General features: G+C 27.6%; 1 protein-coding gene across 2 annotated transcripts in view; it reads left to right on the top strand.

Moving 5' to 3' along the window:
• Window positions 1–19258, top strand: part of LOC100213157 (sodium/potassium-transporting ATPase subunit alpha-like) — a 156692-nt gene that overhangs the window by 51080 nt on the left and 86354 nt on the right. For both annotated transcript variants that reach the window (XR_010637673.1, XM_065793712.1), the window contains exons 3-6: window positions 5172–5498; window positions 17469–17654; window positions 18309–18695; window positions 18788–19095. Coding sequence is in view for 1 of the 2 variants with exons in the window: in XM_065793712.1 (XP_065649784.1) it covers window positions 5172–5498; window positions 17469–17654; window positions 18309–18695; window positions 18788–19095 (1208 nt within the window). In the remaining variant the exon portion in view is untranslated. The remainder of the gene's footprint in view (window positions 1–5171; window positions 5499–17468; window positions 17655–18308; window positions 18696–18787; window positions 19096–19258) is intronic.

Genomic DNA, 19258 nt, shown 5'->3' on the forward strand with positions numbered 1-19258 from the left:
TTTTTGTGTTGTTGATCATTTTTACAGCTCCTTTTTTAGCTTTTGCTCTTTTGTTCAAATATACAAATATTTGAACAAAAGTTGATAGAAATATTTCGAAAATTACAAATCAAAAATAATTAACTTTTAAGTATATTAAGTATTTCTATCATGGAAGATGAGGAGAGGCAAGGATAAGAGGAGGAAGTTGTTAGAGATGGTCAATGTGATTATGAGTAAAATGATATAAATAAAAATAAACAAAATTGGTTTTATTGTATTACAGCAATACTCCACTATTTCCTGTGTTATGTATACTTAAACATGCAGTGATTTTAAAATGTCGTCAACTAAAATTTGTTAAACAAACTGATTTTCAGTATTATAATATATCTATTTATTATTTTTGAAATTATTTTATTAAAAATCTTATAACAATGTATGAAGTTATTTTATTTTTTTAAAATGTATAAAATACTTTTTTTTTTGCATGGGAACTATTAGTTAGTGAAATCTATTGAATACCCTAGCTCAAAAAAAGCTTTTTTTTTGCTTTTTTAGGTCACTCAATTTTTTTGAGATATGGTAAAGCATTAGGCTAAGATATGGATCAAAGTTCCTAAACTAGTAAACAACTTTTATTTAAATATAGTTTGAAGAATAGCCAATTGTATTTTTGAAGAATAGTCAGTTTGTGTTTTTGATGACTCCAGCAGCATTGTCTTTTATTAAAAGTCTGCTTTAATTATATTGAAAATTGTATTTTTTACTTAGTTTTTTCTTCAAATGAAATCTGTCTCACTTTGCCCCAGGTTTTGGGGAAAGTGAGACAGGGTAGTTGTTGTCATTTTTAATTTAATTATGTACCAATGCAACAACCTATCACCACAAATATTTAAGAGATCATTAGACAACATAATGTGCTAGTGGCCTGCAAAATTTCTTGTTGTGAAACGTGATTCTTCTCAAGTTATGAACATTCTCCCTGAAAGTGTCTCGTTTTGCCCCAGATTACCCTACAAATTCGAAATTCTTAGAATTATGTTTTTGAATAAATGGATTAAATTTATTACAATAATTGAAATGGGATTGCAATTACTTTCTTAAAATTTGTTGGTGCTTAGGCGCATTTATTCAAGTTTCTTTCAATTTTTATGTCGAATAGACGTTATTTGATAGTACTAGTTTTAGTTAAAATAAAATTTCTGGTTATTTGAATAGTAAATTTTCTTAAATTATAATGGCTTCTCACATGGAATATGACAAAAAAAGTAATTCTATGGTATAGAAATATTTCTTACGAGAAGAAAAAAGGCAGACTACTATTTCAGCAAACACACAAGATGAACCAACAATAAAAAAAAACCAAAAATGTTAACCAATTATTTTCCGATATTTGAGCCAGAAGAAAAATCGCTTCCTGCAATACTTGCACAATTAAAAGCCCTTGATGGGATTTTGTTCAAAGTTGTATGTCATTCTAGTGATATATGTGTAGGTCTTATAGCTACATAGTTCAAAAGTTTACCCACATGGTTCAAATGTTTACCCACAACAGTCATATTGATGGTTGTAGATTATAGCAATTTTAATTACTAAAATAGTCAGCAAAAAAAAACCTGATGTTGGTGTAGGAGAAAGATTTTCTTTATCTTTTGATAAATAGACATCACTATGTAACCATTGCTACATGTATATTAGTGTGCATGCACGAAATTGTCAGTTCTGGAGCTTAGGCTTAATTTGTATATCAGGATCAATGTCTGCAGATAAGTGTATAGAGCTATTAGAACAAAAGCTTGTACAACATTGTCTTGTTTTGCAAAAAGATACTTTTGATATTATGACTGACAGAGCAAGAGTGATGAAAAAAGTTGGGAGAATATTACCTGTAAATCAACAGTTATGTTTTACCCATGGTGTGCAACTGGCTGTTATTTGAGTAGTATATTAAAAGCATGATATAGAAAGAGAAATAGATCAGCAATTAAACAAAGATGAACAAACAGATATAGAAAACGATTTTTCAGAGAGTAACTCTTGCAAGAATGATGATTTTCTGACAACATTGAGTTGATCTAGATGCTAGTCATAATAGGCATTGAGGAAATCAATCCAATGTTACTGAATTAAGTTGTGGTCAAGTGATCAAAAAGGTACCAAAATTAATAGTAATGTTCAGACAATCACCAAAAAAAACAAGAAGTATGTTGAAGTATTCTTGAAGAAGCGTGTTGCGGCTGAATTTGGGAAGCAAATAACTCTAATAAAAGACTGCAAGACTAGATGGAACAGTCTTTTGTCAATGCTTCAATGCATCTGTTTATTAAAAAATTGTATACAAAAACTGTAAATGTAAAACTATCATTAATGAGCTAGTCCAAGTAAAAGCAACAGTTGAGGCCTTAGCTGTCAAGATTCTAATTTGTTTACAGCCAATGTTGCTATAACTTTTATGTTAAACAAACTTAAAGATGTTACAATGGTAGAACAACGTTCAGTTTGAATTTAAAATAGAGCTAGTAACAGTTCCAACTTCAATAAAATGTTGCAAATTAATAGTTGAATTTTTCAAAAGACAAGATGCTTCAAATCCAGCTACATCATTAACAGCTTATGAGCCTGAATCTGAATTTAAACTCTCTGTTTCAAATGAAGTACTACTCAAAATTGTTTCTAATTCTTCTGACTCTTCATCAGAATCTATTTCTTTTGCTCTTGAAAAGAGCGAAAGATTAACAGACAAACTTAATAAAGCTATAAAAATACGTATGTATATTATATCTATAAAAACAAAGAATTCTTTATAATTTGATAATTAAGTATGTATAATATTAAAAAACCTAAAGATTTCCTTGTAATATAATAAATAGTTTTTTCTAAACATATTTTAAATGTCTTATTAATTTTAGTAAAATTTAACTTAAAGTGTAAAAATTTTTTAAGAACAGGTATTTAAAGATCCTGGGATAAATCCTGGGACCCTGGAATTAGGTAAATGTAATCACAAAATCCAAGGATTGAAAATATAGCTCAGAATTATAAACCTTACATTCAATACTTTAGTTTGATAAATAACCTTTTTAATAGTTTTTGTCCTTCATGTTGAGATCTTGAATTTTTAATTTTAGTCCCAATGGATTTTAGTCTATAATATATAGTTTTTCGATAAAATCAAGTGCAGCTTTTTTGATTAAAATATAATGATTTTATTCAAGTTTTCAAGTATTTCAAGTTTTATAGATTTCCATAATGTTATGATTGATTCACAAACAATCGTCTTAAGACAAATAAAAATAACGAGCACAATTCTATCCAGACAAAAACTAGTATTTTGTGTAATTCACTTTGGACAAAATTAGTAATAGCAACACTACAATTCCCATTATTTTTGCTATAAAAAATTCTTATTTGAATGTTTATAAAACTTAAAGGGCTATACTTACACTCTTTAAGTAAAAAAAAACTTGCTAAATGACTGCCTGGAACAACAGCCCATATCCTTATTTGATAAAATTTAAAACTCAAATTTGAATTATAAGTTTTGTCATATATGTATCCATTTAAATAAAGTTCGAATCTAATTACTGATCTTAAATTTGAACTTGAATTTTTTCAATTCAAATTTGAAATTTGTCTGATATATGCATATATAAATATATATATATATATATATATATATATATATATATATATATATATATATATATATATATATATATATATATATATATATATATATATATATATATATATATATATATATATATATACAGTACTGTGAATAAGTTTTTGACTTTTTTTCTAAAAATTGCGGAAAATTCTTCTCTAATATTTAAGTTTGTAGTTCTTAATTATAAACTTATTAAAACACATGTATTTCACACAAAATATAGAACAATTACAAACTTTTTAATGTCAAACTTTATAAAAACTCTTAATATTTACTATGTCCTCATTTTGCCTCAATCCTAGCCAATATTCGCCGGGGAATAGATTCATACAAGTTAGTTATAAAATCCTGGGGTATGTTGTGGCATTCTCTTTGAAGTACTTTAAACATTCCTCAGCATTTCGGGGAGCATGTTCAACCTTCTTTCTGTCCAGGTAATCCCAAATACGCTCAATTATACTTAAAACTGGATTCTGGGGAGGCCAAGTCAACAATTCCAGTACTCCTTCCTCTGCCATTTCATTTAAATAATTTTTTCCCACTAAGGAACAATGTTTTGGGTTATTGTCCTGCTGCAGAATAAAATTATGACCTATTCCGGATGATACAGCATGGTGCCTTCAGATATCCACATAACTTTCCCTGGTGAGTCGCCCCCCTATTTTGATCAAATCACCTACTCCAGATGAAGATAAACAGCCCCAAACTTGTAAAGAGCCTCCTCTGTGTTTAACAGTAGGGTTTAAACAATAGGGCTGATAGGCTTCTTCAATTCTTCTTCAAACATATTGGCGTCCTTTTGTTTCAAAAATTTCGAATTTGGACTCATCGGTGTACAGAACCCGATTAAACATTTCCTGGACCTAATCTTTGTGTTGTTTTGTATATTTATGTCATTTTTCTTTATTGCCACACTATAATAATGGTTTTCGAATTACAACACACCTTCTTAATCCCAATTTAAGTAGGTGCTGTCGAATAAAAGAAAGGCTGACATTTTTCTCAGTTGCTGTGTTAATGTCTTTTGTCAGCTACTACTACCAGGGACATGGTGGTGCTTGAACTCGGAACCTCTCGCTAATGAAGCGAGCGCTTTACCACTACATCACTACTGCTTATATATATATGTATGAATGTACCGCTTATATATATGTATGAATGTATTTATATATATATAAATACATACATACCTATATATATATATATATATATATATATATATATATATATATATATATATATATATATATATATATATATATATATATATATATATATATATATATATATATATACATATATATATATATATATATATATATATATATATATATATATATATATATATATATATATATATATATATATATATATATATATATATATGTATGTATGTATATATATATATGTGTGTGTGTGTTTGTGTGTGTGTGTGTGTGTGCGTGTGTGTGTATATATATAATATATATATATATCTATATATATATATATATATATATATATATATTATAATTTACAGATTGAACATACTTTGGAACTGGATGATTTGATACAGAAACTGGAAACAAGCTTAGAGAATGGGCTGAGTTCCAACATTGTTGCCAGAAATTTAAAACGTGACGGCTTAAATTGCTTTGAGCCTACTAAAGGGAAGCCTGAGTTAATCAAATTTTTAATGCAAATGACAAATGGTTTTGGATTGCTTTTATTGGCTGGTGCAATGCTTTGTTGGATTGTAAGCATAATTCGATATACAAAAGAAAATAAAGAAGTCAGTGATGAAGTATACTTGGGTGCTGCATTGGCAGCTGTTGTTTTTATCAGTGGCACTTTCACATATTATCAAGTATGTAATTTTTGCAAATACATTTGTTGTTTATTCTGGGGTTACATGTATATATGTATGTGCAGATTCCTGATATTTATTTGTGCATTTTAATTCTTCAAAAAAAGAAAAATATATATAATGAAAAACATACATTTAATTTTGCTATAAAAAAAGTCCTTTCTTATGTATGTATGTCCTTTCTTATGTATGTATATAATAAAAGGAATTAAACTTAATAATAATTATTTGTTCAAGATACCAATTTTGTTATTTAATTTTTTTAAAAAGTGTTTTTTATTTATGTTTTTTAAAGCACATAAAAGTGTTTAACTTTTTTGAATTTTAGTTTTTGAATATGAAAACTAAATTTTAAAAACTCTAAAATGTTAACTTCTCTACTTTATGTATGTTATTGAATATAAAACGTTAATTTAATGTATATATATATATATATATATATATATATATATATATATATATATATATATATATATATATATATATATATATATATATATATATATATATACATATACAGCGGTGGCCAAAAATTAAAGACCACTCATTTTTTAGTTGGTTTCTTAATCTCTACATTAAAATTAAGAAGATTCTAATTGACATATTAAATTTTTTTTTTTTATATCTTGTTAATTAAAACATACGGATTAAAGTGGTATAATTTTTTAAATCTAGTTCTAATTAAATAGCGTTTAACTTATTAAAAAACTGATGAGTGCTTATAAATCTTCGTTAAATAAATTGGACAAAATTTAACGACCACTTTCAAATCTTTATTTGCACTTATTAAAAATAATTATCCATTATTTTTTTAACTGTCTCAATTGCTTATTACGTTGGCTATAAAATAAAATGTCGAAACCTGAGTTTCGATATCAAATTTATTTTTTGAATTGCAATAAGGATATAAAAATATTGCAAAAATGCGTGCAAAGATCGAAGAAAAAGACAGATACGCAGCTCTTGTATTAAAAGAAGGCTATAACATCAGACAAATAGCAGAAAAGCTCGGAAGGTCTCACTCTTGCATTATTAACATAATTCAACCTTACAAAGAGACCCGGTCAATTAATGATCGTCATAGGACTGGACGCAATAAAATTTCAAATGACCGTGATGTTCGCTCGTTAGTGAGATTAATGAAAGAAAACAGACAAGCATTATCTACAGACTTGTATACAAAATGGACACTGTCAAATGGTCTGAAAGCAAGCCCTAGAACTGTGCGAAGGGTCCTCCACAATTTAAATTATTTATGGCGTGCTGCTGCAAAAAAACCACTCTTAAATAAAAAACAAAAATTTGCCAGGAAAGAGTGGCGCAAACTACATAAAAATTGGTCAACAGATCAGTGGAGCCGTGTGGTCTTTAGTGATGAAATGAACGTTAAGGCAGACAACAGAAAAGTTTGCGTAATGTTGCGTAGACTTCCAAGCGAACGGTTTGATGAATCATGCATTTTGAAACAAACAAAACAAGGCAGTGGTTCAATAGGCATTTGGGCCTGTATGAGTGCCTGTGGAGTTTGCGTTTTTCATTTATTTGATGGTAGACTCAACAAAGAAAGGTACATCGAAATTTTGGAAAACTCGCTTATTCCTAGCATTGATTTATGGCAGTTGCAAGATGGATTTATTTTCCAGCAAAATAATGCGCCGTGTTATAAAGCGCATCTTGTTAGCGATTGGTTCAATTCTAATAAAATTCAAGTGCTTTTCATGGCCTGCCAATAGTCCAGACTTGAATCCAATAGAGAATTTATGGTCGTGGCTTGATCGCAAGCTTGGTAAAGAACAACTTTACAATTTGGAAGATTTGAATTCTTCTCTCATCATTTGAAAAATGTGTCTGATGAAGTAATCAAAACTTTAATGAATTCAATGCCAGAACGAGTCCAAGAGTGTTTGAAAACAAATGAAGGAACAACACGTTTCTAAATTATTTTTTTATTGCTTTTTGAAATATTTTTGAAACTGGTCTTAAAGTTTTGTCCAATTTTTTTCCCATTTATATTTTTTACTAGTCAGTTTTTTAATTTTTTAACATTATTTTCTAAAAAAATTATAAATTCTTTTATGATAAATATAAAATACAATAAAAATTCTTTCTAAAAATGTTTTTCTTTTTTTGATACCTTTTTCCAAAATAAAATTGTACTAAGGTTAAAAATAAATTTTGAAAAAAAGAAGAGTGGTCTTTAATTTTTGGCCACCGCTTTATATATTAATCAACATTAATAGAAGTACTTAAATTTAAGTTAAGTTTTATTTATTTGAGAAAAAGTTTTGTTATTAAATAATAAATTTATGCCATTTGAATTTCAAAATTGATATGCATAAGTTTGGTTTTAAATCCTAAACGATTTTTCAAAATATTACATTTTAGTTTATTAAAAAATATTATATAAGTAGAGCAAATTAATTTTTTAATTAAATTTATAATTAAATCCTAAACAACTTGAAATACTGTTCAAATCATTTTACAAAGAAAAGACATAACACTGTTTAAAAATCCTTTCTGATGGTCAGAGATCAGCTCACAATATTAAGGTGGAGTAAAGAGAGAACTGGATGGCCTTTGGAAAAATAGATAAAAGTAACTTTAACTTTAGCATGATTTATAGAAAAAGCAAAATTCTTATGAAAAATGTGTATATATATCAGTGCACAAAATAGTTAAATAAAGGTAGGTGATTAACTTGACTGGTTAACACAAAGATTTGAGGGTCAACTGTTTTTATCAGCCAGTTAATTAAAAGGTTTTTTTGATGTTTTAATTTTTGATTTATAGTATTTGCTAAACTTTGCACATAAAAAAATACTTAATGCTATAAAAGTATTACTTTCGACGTAGTTTTAAATCAAATCATTGCTCTTTTTACTTGCTTACAACTAAAACTCACAAAAAATTTTATGATAAATTACATATGCTCAAATTAACAGGTTTAAATAACGCTTTTCTAAAATAGTTCGCCTGCGCAGATAAAAAAAAATCCATTTTTAATTTGTGCATATTAACACAAGACATACTTCAGAATAACGATAAAGGCTGCAGATATGAGCTATTTTTTAGTATCAACAAGGCTGCAAGCAATCAATATTAAGTTATAAATTACTAGAGAACAATTAGTTCAAGGACAAGGAAAATGTTGAGTGAAGACTTAAAGTCATAGGAAAGTCAGGAAAACATGAAAACAGGAGAGAGTATCAAAGGGTCGAAGTGAGGGAAAAAGCTACATAAATAAAAGTTTTTAGAGCATGCAGGGACAGTTTTAAGAACATTTTTAGTTTATATATATATATATACATATATATATATATATATATATATATATATATATATATATATATATATATATATATATACATATATATTTTATATATAGTCAAGAAACCTCTTAAAGAATTTTGTTTAACACGCCAACACGTAAACCAAAGTTGACACCCATTATAGTGAAAAAAAAATTTTAAACTGAGCAAAAAAATATAAAAACTTCACGGAGGATCAGTGGATAAAAGTAATGCTGAATAAAAAATTTTTATTGTAAGGTTTATCTAATTTTTGGTATCTTTTTAAACTATTCGTATGTGTTTTAGGTTTATTTTTCAAATGAGAGTATTTTTCAAGTCATGAGTGGCAAATCTAGTTTTGTTAGGAGAAGAGTGGGTGAAAAATTTTACTCAGATTGCATTGTGCCAACGGTAAATCATCCTACATCTGTCATGGTGTGGTGGTTAATTTACTTTTCAAGGTACTGGAAGGCTGCATATAGTAAAAGGGACAATGAGGCGAGATCAGTATGAAAAAGTTCTTAATGATTGGCTAATACCACAATTGGCACAATGTTTCCTAAATGAAGAAAAATGTATTTTTATGCCTGATGGAGCACCATGCCCCATCAGGCATAAAAATACATTTAAAACCATTACAAAGTTTTTGAAAGTAAAAAGCATTGATGTCTTGGATTGGCCCAGAAATTCTTTGGATTTTAATCCAATTGAAAATGTATGGGGTATGCTCAAACAGGAAATGGTTAAAAGCATAATAACAATAAAGCAGGAGTTGATTGAAAAGCTTAAATATGTGTAGGAACCACAGTGAAGAGCTGCAAACAATGGTTAAAAAGTGTACTTTGAATATGTCATAACGCATACAAAGCATAATTACAGTAAAGGGATATCATACAAAATATTGGCTGTTTAACTCGTTACGGATTTTTTAAAATTATTTTCCATTTTTACCTATTAAATATCTGTATTTGTTTTTTAATAAACATTGATTTTTAATTATCCATACACACCCATTGGTAGAAGAAGAAAATTACTCTGGCAAGCTCCAGAAAAACCCTTTGGTGGGAGCAATTTTGACACTTTCCTGATCTTAAAACAATAAAAACTGAAATCATCTATCACCATCCGCAGAAGAAAAGTGCATTTAAAATTTTTCTTGTTCTTAAAAAATTGAAAATGACAGCATTCAATATTTTTTGGCATTTTTACAGTATTATAAATATTCTTTATTCTAGATTGGCATAAAAAACACAAAAGGTAACTGTTTAACAAAAAATTACAAAAGATTATATAATAAATCAAGTTTTTAAATACTATTTTTTTCTAAAACAAAAGATATTCAATAGTTGCTATAAAATAATCTGCAAAATCAGAAGAAACTACAATGGAAAATTGCATCTTTGATAGTTTCATCAATGATCCTTAAGCTATGGTTGAGAACAACAGCTTTTACTCAACAAGTTATCCAAGAGTGAAAAAAGCAGTTTTTCTCATTGAAGTATTATTATATATTATTATGTATTTTATCAGAAAATGTGGACTATTTTCTAGTTTCATACTTTTCTCTTCCTTACAAGCTTTTGCTGTTGTAGTCAACCAGACAGGTTTGCAGCCACTTCCCATACTCAGGGTGATCAATAGGCATTTTGTATCTATTCCAGTGTAATTTGAAGTTGTGGTGCAAAGCCTATAATGCCTGCTCACTGTATTTTCCTAGTGGTTCCCTTTGTTTTTCAATGAACGCTTTCACGTGAAAAAATTTTGCATGATGCGTTTGGAGTGATGCTTCCTCTTGTCAGAGATAAGTATGCAGTGTGAAATTCCTCAATTCTTTCTACATAGTCAGGTTCCAATTTGTTTCCAAAGCATCCAGAAACCACAGAATCAAATTTTTGCAGTGTTTCAGTTATTTTAAAAATTTCAAATGCGCAATCTTGTTCTGCCTTTCTCTGAAGAAGATTTACATTCTTCAGCATTTTCCTGCATTCATTGCCAGCAAACTGCCACCATGAAAAAGCTGTGGTTTGGTATGTAGATTATTTGCCATGCTGAGACTTTTGGCCAAGACTCCCTTAGAATGTTGTAAAGATGGTTTACAACACCCAGAAGTAAGTGGAGTTCCATTGGTGGAATGACGTCCAAGACAAGTGTGCTGTCTGGTACATTTAGAAGTGGCATGTTGATAACATTTTTGAATAGCTTAGCTTTCTTCAAATCCTGACCACTTGCATTGAAATCCTCAAAGCATCGTCTTAAAGAGTCAAATGTTCGAGGAGTGCCACATTGGGCTAAATTCTTGTGAAAGGCATCACATCATGTGTAAGGGTGAGAGCTGGCATGTGACTGAAGGCCAAAAACAATATTGGCTAACTTCAAATCTGTTGAGAGAAGGAGGTCAACTTTCTCGATTCTAAGAAGATTGAAGATCTTTTGAATATTTTCAGGCACATCCTCAGCAATTGCAACAAGCAGTTGCTTCTTGACGCTAAAGTTTTCTTGCTTGGTGGTGACCCTGCCTCCATGCTCTGCTCTGCCTTTTGAATACCTAAACTTACTTTCAAGAAACCATCACCACCATTAAGGCCAAGCTTTACAATGTATGATGAATAGATTTGTCTTTTCAACAGAACATCATTGAGGAGATCTGCAAGATCTTTGCAATGTAGAACAATTTGTTGGCGTTTCTGCAACTTATCATTACTGACCTCAATTTTTGTTTGGATGAAATGATCTTTGAGTTATTTTCTTGCATCACAAAATTTTTCATGGAAGTTAGGCCCCGAAATCTGACCCTTGGACACGTGATGGATGGTTGAAGCAAGCTTCTTCATTTTTGTGTTTGACAGGCCTGTGTTGACTTGCACTTGCACAAGATTCTGAGTGCTCAAGATAGGACCATCACTAAAGAGTCTTTTTGCTCTTGATGAATCTGAAAGTTATCATTAGATCACACTATTGTCTTGATTGTATTACTTTCATAGTAATGCCATTAAAATTTTTAACTCTAGCAAAAAGCAACTGTCTTACTCAGTTGACTTTACTAAAAGTCTATTTTATGTTTCACTAATTGAAAGATACTTAAAATACCTTTAGTTAATGGAAGGGGGCGACTACCACCTGCATGTGACAGTCTGATTGTCCCATGTGGATAGGATTCTTTGGCTGCAACAATAGTGGATGCAGTTTGCTCAGAGACTTTAGAATCCGTGATGGCTAGTTGTCTCATATTTTCTCGAAATGTGAATGTGTTACAGTTGTGTGAGATGCCTTTTCCAATAATGGAGGGCAGTCTGAGCATCTTCTTTGAGTTTGGCCTGTTTCCAATTTTTCTTAATCTTCAATTGGGTGCTTTTCAAAAACTTTCACTCGACCAATCTGGCAGATTAGGCAGTCACAGTTGTTGTCTCTTGTTGAAGGTTGAACTTTGACAGATGTGAAGTCAAAAAGAGGTGGTAAATTGACTTCTACTCCATTCTTCTTCTTTCCTATGGTGATTCAGCAAGTATCGCATAGTCAAAAATGCACTCTGTTGTCAGCAAAATCAAGACTTGATGAAAGTATGCTCAACACATCATCCGTCATTTTTCAGATTTTGTGAGAACTCTGAAAACATTACATAAAGCTCATCAGATAATGTATATCAAAAGAATTTTATGTTAAATATTCAAATGAAGAAATAAATGTTTTATAAATAAATCAATATATTAAGGAAAAAAGAAAAAATAACACAATACCTTGAGCTCTTTCTCATGCAGGGAAAACAGACGGTTTTTCGGCAGTCATTGTGTTATTTGGCTTGATTTGGCATTCTTTTAATTTAATTTAGGTTTAGAAACTGAAGGAACTATTCTTTTTTTCTATAACAATACTAAAATTTTTTTATACTAAAATTTTTAAGTACACAATTCAAAATTTGAATAACAGCATAAATTTAAAAATGACAATTGCTGTTTCCTAGATTTGGTAAAAATTATTTAGATTCAAAATTAAAAATTATTTTTTAATCTTGGTTAACTTACAGCATGGAAGTTACAAACAATATTCAATTAATGATCGCAAAATTTTATACTGAATATCTTAAGTTAACGTAACAAAAGAGCAATGTAAATCATTAACAATTGGTCATTCTCAGATGTAGTAAAAATGAAATTATTTGCAGTTTTAGATTCTAATTAGTTTCTCTAACCAGATTATATGTTTTTAATGGTTTGCAATTTGAAAATTTATTTTTTACGGTTACTGCTGCTGTAAAAATGCTCAAAACTTTTAATGCTTTCATTTGCTGTTTTTTATAAAGCAAAAATTTAAAAATGAAATTTCTTCCACGGACAGTGATGGATGATTTCTGTTTTTATAGTTTTGAGATAAGGAAAGTTTTTCTGGAGCTTGTCAGAGTAATTTTTTTCCTCTGCCAATGGGTGTGCATAGTAAAATGACCTTAAATAATAAAAAATTTTCCACGAATATCATATTTACGACATAAATTTGTTTTTTTCTTTTTAAGCCTAATAATATCGCAAGCCAGTGTATGTGTATATATATATATATATATATATATATATATATATATATATATATATATATATATATATATATATATATATATATATATATATATATATATATATGTATGTATATATATATATTATAAGCATTAAAATGTCTTATACATATCATACTATTTATTTCTTTTTTTGTGTGATATTTTGGCTCATATAGTGAGAGCCTTTATCAAACTAATAAAACCGTAAAAAAACCATTTAAAAAAATCATAATGAATGTAACAAAATGTCATTGCAAAGTCAGATATTCCACATTTTTAAGTTCACAAAAAGTAGTTTCCAATGGTAAGTCATCACCAAATTGCTATTGTCTTAATTTAAAATGTTTCTTTTAGATTTTGTTACAATTTAAAACTTCTTTACATTTTGCACATTGCACATCTCAAAATTTTCTTGTGTAGTTGTTTGAAATAACAGCAAGCAATTTAGAGTCTTCCCAGTTTATTTTACTATTACAATGTTGAGAATGTTCTACTATTCCAGACGTATCCCAGTTGGCTTTTGTAACATTATTTTTATGTTCTTGAATTCGTGTGGAAGTTTTTTTCTTGTTTTACCAATATAACATGCACCACATGTGTAATTAAGTTGGTACACTCCTGGATGACTATTTGGAGGCAGTTTAGACTTATTATGGTAAAGTATATTGATCAAGGTATTACCAAAATGGAAGACTGTTTTAACGCCAACTTTACAAAATTCTCTTCTAAGAACAAGGATTAATTTTGGGACCCATGGTAAAATAACTAGATTTTTGGTATCATTTTTTGTGAATAAGATGGATTTGTGGAGTATTTATAACTCTTGGCAATATCTAAATATCGTTATAGGAATTTTCATTTTCAGTAAAAATCTTAATAGGATAAATGATTTCATCTTGGATGTTATGTTCTGAACAAATTTTGTATGATCTAAAAGCCTTTAAAAATACCAACTGCAATGCTCGGTGAAATAGATGATTTTGGTTTTATAAGTATGTTTGTAATTGCATCTTTACGGTGTATTGAAAACTCATATTCGTGAAGGGAGTGATTGTTTGAAAAACAAATATCAAAAAAATTTAATTGGTGTTGAGCATTTTTGTATTTGCATGTATATTGGATAGATTTATTTTGTGAGCTTTAAAGTGTTTAAAAAAAATATTGGTAAATCAAGCATGGCTATCACCAACATAATGTTTATGAGTTTTTGGTGTAGTATAGGCGTTTTAAACCTGTTGAATAGCATAAGATTCAATGTTGTAAATATGCTTCGAACATGATGACCATTATGGATAGACCTATTGGACCAGAGTTTTTTAAAATATATCTTAAATATATCTTCCTATAAAAAATAACTCTAATATAGAGATCAATTAGTCTATGAATGTTTACTAAAAAAAATTTAGTTTGTTGTATTAGATCGTCTCTATCTTTGTTTAGCATATCAATAGTTGTAACAGTTGCTTTATCAAGTGGCACTGATGGGTATAAATTAATAACATCAAATGACACTTTAACTTCATCATCAATAAATCATTCTTTGGCTGTTGATACAAACGAAGATGAATCAGATACATTAAAAAAGTCAATAAAATGAGATGCATTAAAACATTTTGGTTATCCCTTGATCAATATGCTTTGCCATAATAAGTCTAAACTGCCTCCAAATAGTCATCCAGGAGTGTACCAACTTGATTACACATGTGGTGCACGTTATATTGGTGAAACAAGAAAAAAGATTTCCACACAAATTTAAGAACAAAAAAATAATGTTACAAAAGGCAACTGGGATATATCTGGAATAGTAGAACATTATCAACATTGTAAAAGTAAAATAAACTGGGAGAACCCTAAAATACTTGCTGTTATTTCAAACAACTACACAAGAAAATCTTGAGAGGCCATTAAAATAAGTGTGCTGTGTTCAAAATCTAAAGAAAACGTTTTTGTGACAATGGCAATTCGGTGATAACTCATCGTTGGAAACCACTTTTTGTAAAATTAAAAAATGTTGAATATCTGATGTTGCAATAACATCATTTTGCTATGTTCATTATAATTTTTTTAAATGGTTTTTTTACTGTTTTATTAGTTTGATAATGTCTCTCACTATATAACCCAAAATATCACGTAAAAAAATAAATAAATAAATAGTATGATACTGTATATGATGTTTTAATGCTTATAATATTATTACACATACTATTAAAGATCACTTAAATTTTACATAAAATATATATATATATATATATATATATATATATATATATATATATATATATATATATATATATATATATATATATATATATATACATATATATATATATATACACAGGTGGTCATTTCTTTATTCAGATGAAGTAACCTTTCTAAAAAAAGTAGGCAGGTAAATAATAAACTAATCTATAGGAAATTTTTATTAATTTTTTATTAAGATAAAAATAAATAAAATCCATTTATTTAACCATAAAATACGAAAATTAACAATAATATTTTATAAACTCACATAAATAAGGTTAGGTGTTACTCATATAGTTAAAAACTAGTCAGTGGAGTGACACCTAAAAAAAAAGCAAAACAAAAAAAAACAACTATAAATAAAACATAGAAAGGATTTAAAATAAAATAAAGAGGAAAAAAAAGAAAAAAGGAAAGAAAGGAAAATAAAGCACTAATTAATAAAGATAATATTAATAATTGCAATAATAATATAATAAAAAAAATAATAATAATATTAATAATAATGTGAATAAAAAAACATTACAAATAGTAATTATATCATGATAACTTTACTAAAAATTATAACTAATGATAAAAACTATGGTAAAAATAATTATAGTAAAGTTTATAACATGACAGAAATTATTAAAATAAACATAACAATTGCAAAAATTAGGAAAATAACCATAAAACTATTACTACAATTAAATAACTATCACTATTATTATAAATAATATTAATAAGGTTTACAAAGCAAATGTAAATTAATGATAATATTAATATTAGAAGAGTTAAAAAAGACATTATAAAATAAAAGTAATAATAGTTTTATAAATCCAGAAATATAAAAATAGCAATAATAATAAAAGATAAAATTAATATTCATTAAATATATACTCAAATAAAATTTTCTCAATTTGGTTTCGATTGAGAAGAAGAATATTAGTAATAAAAGGGTATTTAGTTAAAATCTTTTTTTTTATAAATGGTATTATTTGGTTTCGTGAGCTTTCCAAATAAGGCTTTTTTTTAAGAAAAGTGCGTTTTCTTAGAGTTACTCTCCACGGAGCTTTATTTTGGTATTTCAAGAGCAAAAGTTTTTTTAAAAATATAGTATTGCAAACTTTTTTAGAAATAGGAAAGATTTTTTTTTTTTAATGGTTAATACAATTTTATTTAAAAAAATTTTTGTGATTAGTTTTTTGTTGTTTTGAGGTTTTTCAAGTTCCATTAAAAAAGTTCATCTAAAGAAACTAATTTCCTAAGATGAAATGATTGGGTGTGTTGGAAATAACGCAATTTTTAGTATTAAGACTTTCTTTTAATGAAGTATTCATTTATATTCTTTAAGAGGAAAGACTAAGTTATGAAAATTTGCAAAAATACATATAAATATTATAATATTTTGGCTGCAAAAAATGATACACTGTTAAAATTCTCAACTTACTAACCTTCCCCTTTATGTTAATTTTATGAAATGAACAAACCAAAATTAAAAATTGAAAGTTAAATCAATTTAAAAGTTAAATTGAAAATATATATAGACTTTAAGATTTTTACTCAACTAAATCAACATTTAATTTATTTGTAGGATGTCCGATTATATTGACTATTAAATTTTTTAAAGTTGACTTATTTTGATAATTTCCACTAGTTGACTTTTAGTCGATTTAGTTTCTTTTTTTTTGTTAATATAAAAATATATCTATGCATATATATATATATATATATATATATATATATATATATATATATATATATATATATATATATATATATATATATATATATATATATATACACACACACCCTTGGTATCGGAGAAAAAATTATTACTATTATTATACGAAATGTTAATAACTTTTAATTTTTTATCTAATCATTTGGTAAAAAAGTTAGTAATATAAAATTTAGGAAGCAAAGAGTTTAAAGATTATGGAGAGCTTTAAAAAACTTATTCCTCAAGAAGCCATTGTATTGCGTGATGGATCAAAAATAGCTATAAATCCTAGTCAATGTGTGGTGGGAGATGTTGTTTTTTTGAAAAGTGGAGATAGGATCCCTGCTGATGTTCGTATTGTTGAATCTAAAGGAATGAAGGTAATTTTGTAAAATGTAATTTTTTTAATGTAAATTTTTCTTTCCAGTACCAAAAAAAAAACTTTTTTTGCTTAGATTACATATTTCTCTTAACTTTTTTTTTTAATTCAAATAAAAATTCATAGTAAAAGATAAAGTTTAGGAAGAGTCATTTTAAGCGTTTTGTCAAATTCAAATAACCACATTTTCAAAAAAATCTCATTTAAATATTTCTTTTTTTTGAAAACCATAAAAGACTTACAATATGATGCTTTTCATGATATAAAAGTTGTCAAAAATTATAAAGAGGAATGTTCTTACACTTGCATCATAATTTTGTATTATTACTTTAATATTATTTGATAATTCTTTTGTCTTTCTAAAGCATATCTTATTACAAATCTCATTAAAAAAATACCATAAGGTAAGCGTTATGTTCCCTATTGTAAAAATATAACAATTATAATTTTCATTTATATATTTTAAGACTAATTAACAAATAAAAAAATTGTTAACCCAAATCTAAAACAAACATACTTTATTCTGATTTAAACCATTATGTTTCTTGTTTTTATAATGCATTCCACATAACCGCACTTATGTATAATACCTAGTTACCAACTCTCAACAGTAAATGCAGTAAAAAGTATAATAGCACAATATATTCATATTTAGGTTGACAACTCTTCATTGACAGGGGAATCAGAGCCTCAATCTCGGAGTATTCTCTGCACTTCTGTCAATCCTATTGAGACCAAAAATCTAGGTTTTTTCCCAACTAACGTGGTTGAGGGATCTGGAATTGGTATTGTTGTTAAAGTTGGTAAAAACACAGTTATGGGTCATATTGTGGATCTTGCATCAAGGTTACATCATGGAAAAACACCACTTGCTATTGAAATAGAGCATTTTATCAAAATTATCACTGTTGTTGCTGTATTTTTTGGTGTACTCTTTTTCATCCTTTATATGAGCATGGGTTACAATTGGGTCCAGTCCATTGTGTATCTTATTGCTATTATTGTATCAAATGTTCCAGAAGGCCTTCTCTGCACTGTCACAGTAAATTTATTATTGTAACAGTATTTAAATGTCTTTTTATTTAAATTATTTTTTAATTTGGCCATTACTGATATTTAATTTTTTTTTGTAAGGTTTGTCTAAGTTTAACAGCAAAAAAAATGGCTAAAAAGAATTGCTTAGTGAGACATTTGCAAGCTGTTGAAACCCTTGGGAGTACATCAGTAATATTGTGTGATAAAACAGGAACTTTAACACAAAATAGAATGACTGTTTCTCATGTTTGGTTTGACCTTCAAACTGTTGAACTAAACACTTCAGAAAATCAATCAAGTTTTAGTCAGCAACTAGAGTCATTAACATGGGAAGCACTTGCAAAAATTGGAGCATTATGCAGTAGAACTGATTTTAACAGTGGCCAAGAAAATGTTCCAATAATGAGGTTACTTCAATTTTTTTGTGTTTTCATGTGATATATTACTATGTATATAACCATATTATAATATTTATTATTATTTTTTTCATTGTTATTTTATAAAATATTTGTTATTACTAGTACTATAATTTGTATTAAGTTTCTTATCTCATTTTATTATTTTTATTAC

The sequence above is a fragment of the Hydra vulgaris genome, chromosome 03, assembly GCF_038396675.1.
Source record: "Hydra vulgaris chromosome 03, alternate assembly HydraT2T_AEP".
Lineage (NCBI taxonomy): Eukaryota > Metazoa > Cnidaria > Hydrozoa > Anthoathecata > Hydridae > Hydra > Hydra vulgaris.